Source organism: Elaeis guineensis, chromosome 13 (assembly GCF_000442705.2).
Source record: "Elaeis guineensis isolate ETL-2024a chromosome 13, EG11, whole genome shotgun sequence".
Classification (NCBI taxonomy): domain Eukaryota; kingdom Viridiplantae; phylum Streptophyta; class Magnoliopsida; order Arecales; family Arecaceae; genus Elaeis; species Elaeis guineensis.
The window spans coordinates 4855216-4868643 of NC_026005.2; the positions used below are offsets into that span (position 1 = coordinate 4855216).

Here is a 13428-nt window from a genome sequence, read left to right on the forward strand (position 1 = left end):
GGATGCCAAACAAAGGGATGTGAAGGAATCAAGGTTCACATCATCAGGAGACAAGGCCTGGTTTGTACAGTATGCACCAATCCAATGACCGTACCAACAAAGGGAGCTGAGCTGAGCCGTATACAAAGAGATATGGCCCCACATCCTTGCTATGGACTTATCTGGCTTTCAAAATCTGGTTTCACATTCTTATAATGTTTCTAGTCTTAAAGCTGTTTTTGAGTTGTTTGACCTAGTCATGGTCTTCTATGCATGTCAAAATCAGTAGCACCATTTTCTTGATATATAACTTTATACCAAGGCTTGAAGAGCAAATTCATTACAGCAAGGTTCATTGTCTCAGTACTTAAACCCATATGGTACCATGTTGGTGCAGCATCAATATGTCCAATACTGGGGTTGATTCGACATACTAAATCCCGGTTCGGTACCAGTATGGTATGGTATAACACACACAGTACAAGATGGTACATGCCGGTAAGGCAAACCATGAATTACACACATGTTTCATTAGTGCATTCACCTTATGTTGTGTGATCAAATAACATCTACAAACACTATCACAATTTTAATTACAATGTAGATAACTGGTCAAAAAGGTTTTGTGAACGCATTTATCTATCTCCATAAATGGTGTTTAATTACATAAAAATATACTTGTACTTTTTTCAAATACTAATCTTTAATTTTTAAATAATTAATTCAAATTATCATATCTCTAAATTCAAAGTAATTTTTAAATTAATTTTTTAAGATCTTCTGTAGATTGGTCTCATGCACACAACAGATAAAAAAATCAACCTAAAAAGAGGTGCTTTCATCAGGTTGACTTGAAATTTACACTAATTTCAGACTTAGGTGAAACGGAGCATGGATAAGTCACATCCATCATGATCCAATTTTTTGTTGAATATGCACATCACTAGCACGGACAAAAAACCAATGTTCGCCAACTCAAAACTGGACTCGTACCAGTCAGTTGGCGATACAGGTTGGTATGTGCCTGTACTGGACCGTACCAGACTTGAACCGATACGAAAACAAATGCAGGAGAAAGGGAGAACCAAAGAGGAAAAGAGAGAAAGGGGAGAGGGAGAGAGAGGAAGGAAAGGAAAGGGAGGCCGGCAAAGACGCCAATGATGGCCACCGAAGGGCCATAAAGACCCTCGAAGGGCCGCAAAGGCCTTCAGGGCTCCAGCCTTCTCTACGAGAGAAAAATAGAGAGAGAGATAGAGAGAGATGGAGGAGGAAGAGGAATAGATCAAGGGAAAGGTGACAGGAAGGCCATCGGAGGGCTACTAAGGCCCCGAACGGCAAAAATCAACCCCATCACATTCCCTCAGTTCATTCCTCTCCCTCCCCCTCTTTATCTCTCTCTATCCTTCTCTCACGAAGGAGAGCGAAGCCTCAAAGGCTTCGATGGCCTTGGTAGGCCACCACCAACCTTTTTGTTATGGGAACGGGCCAAGAATCGCGTTAAGGGATGACGAACGAGAAAATCATCCTCCAAAGTGGATGATTTTGCCTTGTTAATGTTATGTCCTTTCTTTGCAGAACCTATCATGAGAGTGGATGGACGCTCATTTGAGGGAACCCCACAAACCTCATGCTTTCTTTTTTTGAAGAAAATTCTACTTGAATGTTTTATCCATCAACTGAGGTTTTAAATAGACATGAATACAACGAAATTGAAATGTAACACAATCCCATAGGAATAGGACTTCTGAGCATAACAACAAGACAGCTCAATAAAGTCTTTATTTGAAACATAAGTAGTTCGCCTCGAGCAGAATCCTTGATCAGATCTTCATGCAGCAAAATTCAGAACCAACTTAACCTCCTGCTGTGCTGGCATAATTCCCTCCTTCCCATGCACGATATCTACGGCCTTCTTCCTAACTCTACGCTGATAAGTTTGCCCCACAAATGCATCCCTAGGACCCTAACATCACTCCCCGCTTGGACAAAGAGCTTGTCCTCAAGCTCAAAGGAAGGATAGGCAGCCCAGAATGAAGATACAGATTCCCACGTAGCATCAGTCTCTGGGTAGCCCTGCCCAAGAACCAGTACTTCCCAATGTCCACAGTTCAATTGGGCACACAAAATGGAGGCAAGCTGTGGAGTCACACGGCGATCAACTATGGAAGGTAAGGGAGGTGTGGAAGTAGGAGGATCACCATGGTATGGCTGGAGAAGGGAGACATGAAAAATGTCATGAAGCTTGGCATTGGGTGGTAGAGCTAGCTGGTATGTGACTGATCCCACCAAATGGAGAACTTGGTAAGGACCAAAATACCTTGGAGTGAGCTTGGTTCTTCTGAACCCGCAATTGACATTTGCCTGTAAGGTTGCAAACGCAACCAAACCCATGCACCTAAAGCAAAACTAAGGTCTTGCCTCCCCTTGTCATACTGAACCTTCATACGGTGTTGGGCTTGCTGAAGGCATTCCCGAATGAGTTGCAGCACCTCATCACGATCCTGGAGAGCCTGATCCATAGCATCAACTTTAGAGGATCCAGAGACGTAAGAAAGAAGTCGAGGTGGATCCCTTCCATAGACCACTCGGAATGGTGTACTGCAGAGAGAAGAGTGGAACAAGATGTTATAACAGTATTCAGCCCATGGAATCCAATCCACCCATCGCCTTGGCTTGTCACCAACCAAGCATCGCAGATACATTTCGACGGTGCGATTGACCACCTCAGTTTGCCCATCTGTCTAAGGATAATAAGTAGAGGAGAGAGTTATCTTGGAACAAATGGAACAACTCTCGTCAAAAATGGCTTGTAAAGACCACATCCCAATCACTCACAATAGACTCAGGGAGGCCATGCAACCGAAAAATTTTAGAGAAAAAGACATGCACAACCGAGGTAGCTGTGTACGGGTGAGCTAATGGATGAAATGGACATATTTGGAGAACCTATCAACCACCACAAAGAGCACTGTTTTGCCTCCTGACTTCGGAAGACCATCAATAAAATCTATGGAAATATTAGATCAAATATGATGAGGGTTATCCAGAGGCTGTAGCAAACCTGCAGGATGCAGAAGCTCCACCTTGTTCCTTTGACAAACCGAATAAGCTACCACATATTCTCTAACCGTGGACTTCATCCCATGCCAATAAAAGTCCTGTTGAGCCCTTTGGAGCATCTTTTGAATCTCTTCATGGGCTCCATCATGTGCTACCGCCAAACAGAAGATATCAAAGGTGATGAAGAAAATAAATAGACACGATCCCTGAGTAAACAAGGCCCTCGTGCACCAACCAGGGACCCTCCTCTTGGCCCTGCAAAATGCGATCCCTCAGCATCTTCAAAGACTCTGTGGCTTCCACCTCTTCCCGCACCGAATCGAACAAAGGGACGACCGACATGGATAGGGCACAGCATTGCTCCAGCTCAGTGTCGCGTCGTGAAAGAGCATCCGCAGCCTTGTTGAGAAGACCCGCCTGGTAATCCACCCAGAAATCAAAGCCTAGAAGCTTGCTCACCCAATGCTGCTGTGAAGGAGTTGTAAGATGCCGCTCTAGCAAGTATTTAAGGCTATAATGGTCAGTTTTAACGACGAAGGACCGACCCAAAGATAAGGCCTCCAATGTTGCATAGCCATGGCTAGCCCAATCAATTCCCACTCATCCGCTGCCAGCTTGTGATGCCGGTCCGCTAGTTTCCTGCCATACAAGGCCACTGGCTGCCCTTTTGAAAACCGCCCCTACACTGCCACCTGAAGCATCACACTCAACAACAAAGTTATCGAAGAAGTCAGGTAACCTTAAGACTAGAGCTTTTGTCAAGGCTGTCTTCAAGGACTGAAATGCAGCTGCCATGGCTTCGCTTCACTGGAATGAATTTTTGCGCAACAATGCAGCCAGAGGAGCTGCGATGGTGCCATATCCCTTCACAAATTTGCGGTAGTAACCCGCAAGGCCCAGAAACCCCCTTAAAGCCTTAACTGAATGCGGTGTAGGCCATTCCAAGATTGCTTGGACCTTCTCTTTATCCATGGACACCCCAGCTTCGGTGATCACATGTCCAAGGTAAGCAACTTGTGGCTCTCCAAATGAACATTTTGATTTTTTGAGAAAGAGGTGATGACTTCACAACAGCTCAAAGACAATTCGCAGGTGATGGAGGTGCTCTTCCCATGACTTGCTGTAAACCAAAATGTCATCAAAAAAACAACAAAATGAACTTGCGAAGGTATTGCTGGAATACCTCATTCATAAGGGCCTGAAATGTTGACAAGGCATTTGTTAAGCCAAATGGCATAACCAGGAATTCGAAATGCCCATGGTGTCCTGAAAGCAGTCTTCTCCACATCCGCCTTGTCCATTCGCACTTGATGACACCCAGAACGAAGGTCCAACTTGGAAAAGTACCTAGCACCATGAAGTTCATCAAGAAGCTCCCCCACCACGGAAATTGAGAATTTATCTTTCACTGTACGGGCATTAAGCTCTCAGTAATCTATGCAAAATCGCAATGTTCCATCCCATTTTGGTACCAACAGCATGGGAGAGGAAAATGGTGATCGGCTAGGCTGAATGATCCCTTGCCGAAGCATGGTGTCACATTGCTTATCAATCTCATCTTTTTGAAGGTGCGGATATCGATAAGGCCGAACCACCACCGGACTGGTTCCTGGGAGCAAACAAATTTGATGGTCGCAGTTCCGAATTGGGGGCAAATCTGTGGGCTCCTTAAAAAGATCAGAAAACTCGGTTACAAGCTCCCCTAGCTGAGATAATGTCTCTGGCTCTTTCTGCATAGTCAGCACCTTTGGTCCTCCTTGAGACTGATTCCCATGCAACATGAGATGCCTCCCTACAACTTGGAAAATCATAGTCAGAGAAGAGAAGTCCCATAATATGGGCCCTAGGGTTTCCAGCCACTTGACCCTTAGGACAAGATCAAAGCCTCCCAACGGTATGACATACAAATCTGCCACAATTGAGTCAGATTCAACTTGAAGGGAAACTTCTCTACACAAGTCCCTTGCTTGGGATTTTTTCACCATTAACCACCAAGACTTGCAGTCCTTCATGACGCTGCAAAGGCAAATTTAGGCGGTGAAACGCTACTTCACTGATGAAGTTGTGTAATGCTACCCGAGTCGACCAGAACCAATAGTGGCCAGCCTCCAACTCTAGCCCTTAGCGGCATGGTGTGAGAATGATGCTTCTTAGAGATGGCATGAAGAGAAAATTCGGGCTCCTTTTCTTCCGCTTGTTCCTCAACTCCTTCATTCTCGGGCCAATCTTCCATCTTGAGCCAAAAAAGTCTTTTGCATTGGTGACCAAAAGAGTAAGGTTCATCACAGTTAAAGCACAAACCTTTTGCACGGCGTTCCGCCATCTCCGACCGTGTGTCTCTTGAAGAACGGTGCTGGGGTGCTCCTAACGCTGCTTGTTGCCGCACTATGTGGGGGTTTGGTCATGCGAGACGAGGCAGGGGCTGCAAATGATCCCGACCTCTCCACAGACCAGGTCGATGAAATCCGCCTGCTACTCCCGGTGGTGCCCCCTTGATGTCTCCTCTCAAATGCCCTTGCTAAGCTCATGGCAGTAACTAAATTGGGTGGGTTTTGAAGTTCCACGTCTACTTTTAGTCCCTCTGACAGCCCGACAGTAAACAAATCAACTTGCTGGTTTGGTTGCACCGTGGTGGCTCAGGCGAGTAAGGCTTGAAACTGCTATTCGTAGTCATCCACCGAATCAGTCTGTTTGAGATTGACCAATTCGCCCAGAGGGTTGCTCCGGAGCGGTGGACCAAACCTCATATGGCAGTAGCTTTTAAACGTGTCCCAAGATAGATCAGGTTCTTCGAGCTCAATTCGATAATAAAACCAAAGCTGAGCGTTCCCAGACATGTGAAATGCAACCAGCCCAACCTTATCAGCTTCATTAGTCCGTTGACTCCGAAAAACTATTCACAACAATTAAGCCATCCCAAAGGGTCATCAGAACCATCATAAGTAGGAAAATCTAGTTTGGCATACCTAGGAATGAGATTTACCCCTGTCGTTCCTCAGCTTGGTGACGAGGGGCATGCTAACTATTACTACTCCCTGTGTCATACCCAATGTGGGGATCGAGAGTATTCTTCTTCTGCATCTCTAATAGATGGTGGGCTAATTCTTCCATTCGGGCATCAGACTGTTGTCGTTGGGCCTCCATTCGCTGCTCCATTCATTGCTCCATTCGTTGGAGGAGGACCTCCAGCCGATCTTGATTGTTGATGAGTTCTCCATAACGCCTTGCTCTGATACCAAGATGTTATGGAACGGGCCAAGGATCGCGTTAAGGGATGACGAACGGGATAATCTTCCTCCGAAATGGATGATTTTGCCTTGTTAATGTTACGCCCTTTCTTTGTGGAACCTACCTGGATGAGGTGGGGGGGGCTTGTCTGAGGAACCCACAAACCTTGTGCTTTCTATTTTTGAAGAAAATTCTACTTGAATGTCTTATTCATCAACTGAGGCTTTAAATAGACATGAATACAATGAAATTAAAATATAACACAATCCCATAGGAATAGGACTTCTGAGCGTAAACAACAAGATAGCTCAGCAAGTCTTTATTTGAAACATAAGCAATAGTTCGCCTTGACAGAATCCTTGACCAAATCCTGATACAGCAAAATCTAAAACCAACTTAACCTCCTGCTGTGCTGGCATAATTCCCTCCTTCCATGCACAGTATCTGCGCCCTTCTTCCTGACTCGATGCTGATAAGTTTGCCCCACAAATGCATCCCTAACACTTTTCCTCTCCTTTTGTCCCCCTCTCTCTTCCTCTCTTTCCTTCTCTCTTGCTTCATTTCACCGGCATTCTGAATCGAATGCCCAAACCGCACTAACAAACTGACTGTACATTTGGTACGCTCCGAACTGTCCCGTTCGGATTGGTTCGGCATTCCATGCATGAAACCATTTCTCCAAAAAAATTGTAGCTTAATATTATCTAAAAATTAATTTTTATGAAAAATAATTCAATATATTGAAAGCTAAAATAATTATTGAGGTGGGGATGTAGATCAATGCTCTCTTAATAACATATCCGAAAATCAGCCAAAAAAGCACCATTTTTCTTGGTGTTTTCAGATTTACATTAGTTTTATTTGCAGATTTCGAGGTTCAATCCACAACACCCAAATTTGTTTAATATTAATTTCATGTTCTAAGAATAAATTTAAAGAGCAAACAAGTTCTATTAAAATTTTAATAGAGTTTTCCTTTGATTTTCCAATTAAATACAATATTTTGATTAGATTTTTAGTGAGTTACAAAAAAGGTTTTAGCAACACCATTGCCCAACTAGAAGGAATTTCCAGTTCCAAAATTGCAAATTTGAGGATGATTCAACACAAAATCAACCCTAAGCATTGTCCCCCTTCCTCTTTCTTCTACCTTCAAATAGTGGAAAAGAAGAAGAGAGTGGACATAAAATCCCATCCTCAAAGATACTTGGGCATAGCTCTTGGTTCTCATTTGAATGAGTTTGTTCGAGGCAAACGAAGCTCAAGCCACGCCCAACCACTCAACCTAGGTCTAGCAGTTTGGGTGGTAAATACCCCGACACCTATAAGCCATTTCACCTTCAATTCATACAAATCAACCAGTTTTCCAAATTCAGGAAGGGACACTAATTTACTTATCCAAACAAAAGCTATAAGAAAAAAAGTCAAACACCCTTACATGTGCATAGCATTACAGTCTACTTCTACTTTTTTTATGTCAATCAATAAAAGTAATAGGGTGTCAAACTGAAAAATCGACTACAATATACGTGGAATCAGGCATCATAAGAAGGGGCACCAAGCATCTCTTCTAGACTCATGAAGGGATCCAGAATGACTAATTCATACCAAACTCCCTATAGGTTGTCTCGATCCTTTGGCTCTACACCATAATGTCTAATAGGTCATTAGTTCAGATCTTCTTCCATTGCAGCAACAGACTCTCAAATATGTCCTATATCCAATTGTGTCACAAATTTGTATGTTTGACATAGACATGATATGTCTTATTCCTACTTGTGTATTCAGCACCTTGATCAATACAATGAACCAAAAACAATATGGTTCCAAAATAAGAGAAAATTTTTTGATACAGAGCCACATTTTGTTTACTTAGTTGTTCATAGTTTATAAACCATTATGGTTGAAAGAGCTACATACTAATATAAAATTTGAAACTGACTGCCATCAAATAGTTTCCAATATAAAAGAGAATGTATACTCAAAAATTCTTCCTGATGCCAATGTCATCAGCATTATGATCATCTGATGCCATCTAAATGAGTTTGACAGCTCCAAGCGATAAATTGTTGTTTAATTGTCAGTTATATTTTAATTACCTGAGAATTATACTACCAGCTTCCGTCATGTTTGGCATTTGGCAGAAAGATCAACATGAAACATCCTCTCCCCGCCCCCCCTACCTCCCCACCCCCAAAAAAACCGAAAAGAAAAGAAAAACACACAGACACACACACACACAGAGAGCGAGGTTTTGCTTCTTTCTCTCAATAACCGAGAATGTTTGACCAATTCCAATGCAAGTCACCCAGCAAATATGCTACTCCACCAGTTCTGTCTTGAGTTGTTCAAGTGAAAAGTCGCTTAGTCAACCAATTTACCAGCAAATGCCTCAATCATTCACATCGCTCAAAATAAACACCGTATCATGGTAACCAAAAAACAGCATATTCCAAGAGGCATACAAATTTTCAACCAGCGGATGAAGTATCAATGCCTATACCTATACCAATACCTTCCCCATGCAGTATGGCCTGACATAATTAAGTACTGTAACTACACTTGGCGCACCTGTTGGTGCCAGCATAGTAAAATAAAGGTGCAGTACCATGTACAGGTATACACCAATATGCTACACTACGGTATCGATACAGTACACCGTACACCTCTTGGTGCCAGCATTGTAGAGTAGAGGTAAAATGTCGGTAGCACATTATGTACGCTAGGTGTGACGATACCAGTACGATCCAGTATAACCACCACAGAGCAATATAAATGGTACTTAAATCGTTGACTTCAACTGTACACCAACATCCATTCACTCCAGCACATCTAAGCCTTACTCCAAATCACCGTCTGTCATCACATTTCTCTTTTAAAGCTGCAAATTGCTCGGTCAGAACCCTATGTTTCAGTTCTCTCTAACCTTGTGAAGACCCATACTCCTTCAGAAGGCTAAAATCTTGAAAATACTCGGTCATAAGATATAGGAACACTATCCGATTCTAGGCAGGACTAAAACCAAATGGGTTCAGAGATTCAAATAAAACACAAGCAAATCCATATAACTCCAACACCCACGGAGTTATAAATTAGATTGGTCGCCCATCATTTCCTTCAAAAAGAGAAAAAGAAAAACACCCACAGAACCAATTCAAAAGAATCAGAATCCAAGTACAGATCCAAAGTCCCATCAAAAAATCCAGAATAAATTAATTCGAACAGAGGAAAAGACAGAAACCGGAAAACGTTACCCCATTTCGAATCGGAATGGAGGCGAATAACGAAGCGCCGAAGGCCCGGAGAGAAAAGCCGCGGATGCGAGCAGTCGAGCATCGCTTCTAGTACTGGAACCGAACCCCGGCGAAGCCTTTATTCCTTGGCCTAGGACTGGGAAAAGAAGAGATTCCATGAAAGAAAGAAAAAGAGAGAGAGAAAGAAAAAGAGCCCAAAAGAGAGAAGAAAAGAATGAGCGAAGGATTATATTCTGACGTACAAAAAAGGGGATCGGATTCCGAGACCGGCCCCAGGAGGACGGGTGGCGGAGTGGTTTGCCTTGCTAAACGTGACAACCCACGTGGGCTGTGTGGACACGCGTGCGGTTGTGGTTTTTTAACCTCACACATAAATAAATTTCTTTTAATAAATTAAATTACAGTGATCTCCCCCAAAATTTGAGATAATTACATATTCTATACAAAATCTTAAAAATTTATATTTTTAAAATTTTGTTACCCTCTTTCAAAAAATATTTCAACCTTTTATTATTTATATATTTCCGACGGTTAGATGAAAGATATATCATCCGGATTTTAATAAATTAAAATATTTATATATATAATTGATAAATATTTTAAAAATCAAAAATATTTTAATATTAAATTGATAATAATTTTTATAATTAAATTAAATTTTTTTTCAAAATTTTTTTCTAACCAGCAAAGACGAAGGAGCCGTGGGTGAAGGAGCCGCGATCGCCAGTGGAGGGGTGATCGTGGGTGGAGAACCCGTGAGTGCACGAAGGGCGCGAACAACACACGGAAGCTGCGAGAATATGGGAGGGGGGAATGCGGGTGCGTGCAGAGGGCACCGAGGGAGGTGGGGGTAGGAGGTTGTGGATCGAGGGCAGAGGATCGACAGGCACTTTGGGTGAAGGGGAGGGGACCACGGGCGGATGGAGGGATGGACAAGCCGTGGGTGAGCACGAGATGCAAAGAAGTCACTGATGGAGGGAGATGGAGGAGCCGCGGACCGAAAGCTGAGAAGAAAGAGTTGTGGGTAGAGGACCATTCGAAGCAGTCGAGATGGCATCGGAAAGTGAGCATGGGCATGGAGAAGCAGAAGGAGGGAGACTAGTGGAGGAACCATGAAAAAGAAAGAAAAAAAATAAAATAATATTTTTTAAAAAATATAAAATTATAATATATAATATTTATAATATTTTTTATAATAAAATATTATAAAAAATATCATAGTAAAATTACTATCTAACTTTTACTATATACATCAATACATGACTTCATTGAATAATTTTTTTGTTAAATAAATTATCAATATATCTGATAATTTTTATTAATATTATTATTATTATTTAATTTTTCAAAAAAATTAAAATATTTTATAATTTATTTTTTTAATTTTAATTTTTTTATACTTGATGTGGAGGTTATATATACATTCGAATTGTTGGATGGGGTCGCGTAATTATCTCAACAAGAGAGGTTAGGATAATTTACTTTATACTATCTTATATATGGCTATTAAGTCAACCAGATCTCACCGTTTCACGAGCATCTCGGCTTCCGGAGGGCGTACGTGGCCGGGAAAAAACGAAAAGAAGAGTTCACGACCTTGAAGTGGGATACATGGAGTGCAGCTTAGGTAAGGAAATTTGTATCTTTGCGCTGGCCTTCTCACCATCAGATGTCAGGCAAGGCTGGTTCAAACAGATAATATGCAGCTTTTTACCAAAAAAAAACAGATAATGTGAAGCTTTAAGGAAGCTCTTCTGCTTTGTACTCGTTTGAGTGATTGTGGTAGATGATACTTCTGGCTAAATTCTAGAATCATCAAACAAAAGCATTGAAAACTAAGCGGAAAGCATGTTGTCTGCTAAATTCTCTCTTGAGAAGCTATGGAGAAAAATGCATGCCTAGAAAGGAAGGAAAGGAAGTAACGATGGCAGTGAAAAGTTGAAAACTTAAATAGATGGATGCACATGCATCTATATCGCCATTGTGCATGGGATATTGTGATTGGATTTAAACTGTCGAGATATATTCAAATATCAAATGTCATATCATCCAACTAAAAAAAAAAAAAATTAAAGGTAATTAAGGGTTCGTTTGAGAGTACTTTACCTAATTAATTTAAAAAAAATTATTTATAAAAATAATTTAATTTTTAATTTATTTATCAGATTGATGTAAACAGAATAAAATTCATTTTGAATGGTATTTTATGATGCCACACTGTCCACTTTTTCTCCTATTTTTCACGTGATGAAAAAAAATAAAAATCAATCAAAATAAATGCCATTCCAAATGACGTTTCAAAAAGTCATTCAAATAGCGTTTTAAAAAATATCATTTCAAATGGCGTTTTTAAAATATTATTTATTTGAATTTAATTTTTTCCAAAAAATTAAAAAAATAAAAAAATAAAATTATAATTTTAAATTTATAAAAAAATAAAAATTTAATTTTAAAAATAAAAGTTATCATTTCAAATTAGTATCTCCATTTCAAATTATCTTTTTAAAAAAATATCTGAAAAAAATTGATGTAAAAAAAATAAAAAAATTATAAAAAAATTGAAAAAAATAAAAAATTATAATTCTAAATTTTAAAAAATAAAAATTAATTTTAATTCAAATAAAAATCATCATTTCAAATTACAATCTCCTTTTCAAATTAATTTTTTTTAAAAAATATCATAAAAAAATAAAAATGAGAAAAAATAAAAATTATAATTTTGAATAAATTTTAAAAAATAAAAATTTTAATTTTAATTCAAATAAAAAAGATCAATTTTAAATTATTTTCCATTTAAAATAATTTTTTAAAAAAATATCTCAAAAAAAATCTTAAAAAATTAAAAAATAAAAAATATCATAAAAAGAAAATGAGAAAGAAATGAGAAAAAAAATAAAAATTATAATTTTGAATTTAAAAAAAAAAAAAATTATTTTAATTCAATAAAAACATCATTTCAAATTACTTTCCCCATTTCAAATTAATTTTTTTTAAAAATATGTCAAAAAAATAAAAAAAAAAAAAATACCATAAAAAAGTAAAAATTTAAAAAATGAAAAAAATAAAAATTATAATTTTAATTTAAAAAAATAAAATTTTTAATTTTAATTAAATAAAAAATATATTTCAAATTACTTTTCCATTTCAAATTAATTTTTTAAAAAATATTTCAAACAAAGAAGAAAAAATGAGAAAAAATAAAAATTATAATTTTAAATTTTAAAAAATAAAAATTTAAATTTAATTCAAATAAAAACATAAATTTAAATTATTTTCTCATTTAAAATTAATTTTTTTAAAAAATATCCCAAAAAAATCTTAAAAAATTAAAAAATAAAAAATATAAAAAATAGAAAAAATGAAAAAAAATAAAAATTATAATATTAAAAAATAAAAATTTTAATTTTAATTTAAATAAAAAATATCATTTCAAATTACTTTCTCTATTTAAATTAATTAATTTTTTTTCATACCGCACCGTTACGTTCAGGCATATTCAGTGCCCGTACCAAATCGATGATGTAACCAGTGCATCTGATTCATTTTTATAATATAAATTATTCGATATATTATTATTATTTAGTTATAATTTCTATAGTCCTTTTAGCATAACTTTTTCTCTCCTAATATTCTAAGACACATTAGAGTATGTGTATCCATATCCACAAAGCATAATATCCGATCATTAAAATTAAATAATATAAAATAAAATAATAATTAATAATATAAATAGAATAAAAATATTAAGTGTATAAAAAATAGTACAATAAAAGTTTCAAAAATACTAAGTACAAATCTAAAAAAGATTAAGTCCCACAAGGACGTCGCAGTGTCCGTGGTCGCTTGGACCTTCTCAGGAAGGTCCTCAACGGCTGCTCCTGCTCCTACTGTGATGGCTCCTCTCCTA

General features: G+C 38.4%; 2 protein-coding genes across 9 annotated transcripts in view; both read right to left on the bottom strand.

The window, feature by feature from the left end:
- The window catches only part of LOC105060617 (isoamylase 3, chloroplastic), a 91141-nt gene extending 81401 nt beyond the window's left edge, over positions 1-9740 (bottom strand). For 5 of the 8 annotated variants that reach the window (XR_012136529.1, XR_012136530.1, XM_073248174.1 and 2 more), the window contains exon 1: positions 9522-9740. Coding sequence is in view for 4 of the 8 variants with exons in the window: in XM_073248174.1 (XP_073104275.1) it covers positions 9522-9679 (158 nt within the window). In the remaining 4 variants the exon portion in view is untranslated. Of the gene's footprint in view, positions 1-3040; positions 3191-3274; positions 3508-9521 lie in introns of those variants that run through there. The other 3 variants (XM_073248175.1, XM_073248176.1, XM_073248172.1) reach the window with 2 other exon arrangements.
- A 1521-nt stretch (positions 9741-11261) lies between these two features.
- Positions 11262-13428, bottom strand: part of LOC140853319 (isoamylase 3, chloroplastic-like) — an 18913-nt gene continuing 16746 nt past the window's right edge. The window contains exon 6 of the mRNA XM_073247792.1: positions 11262-11327. Coding sequence (XP_073103893.1) covers positions 11262-11327 — 66 coding nt within the window. The remainder of the gene's footprint in view (positions 11328-13428) is intronic.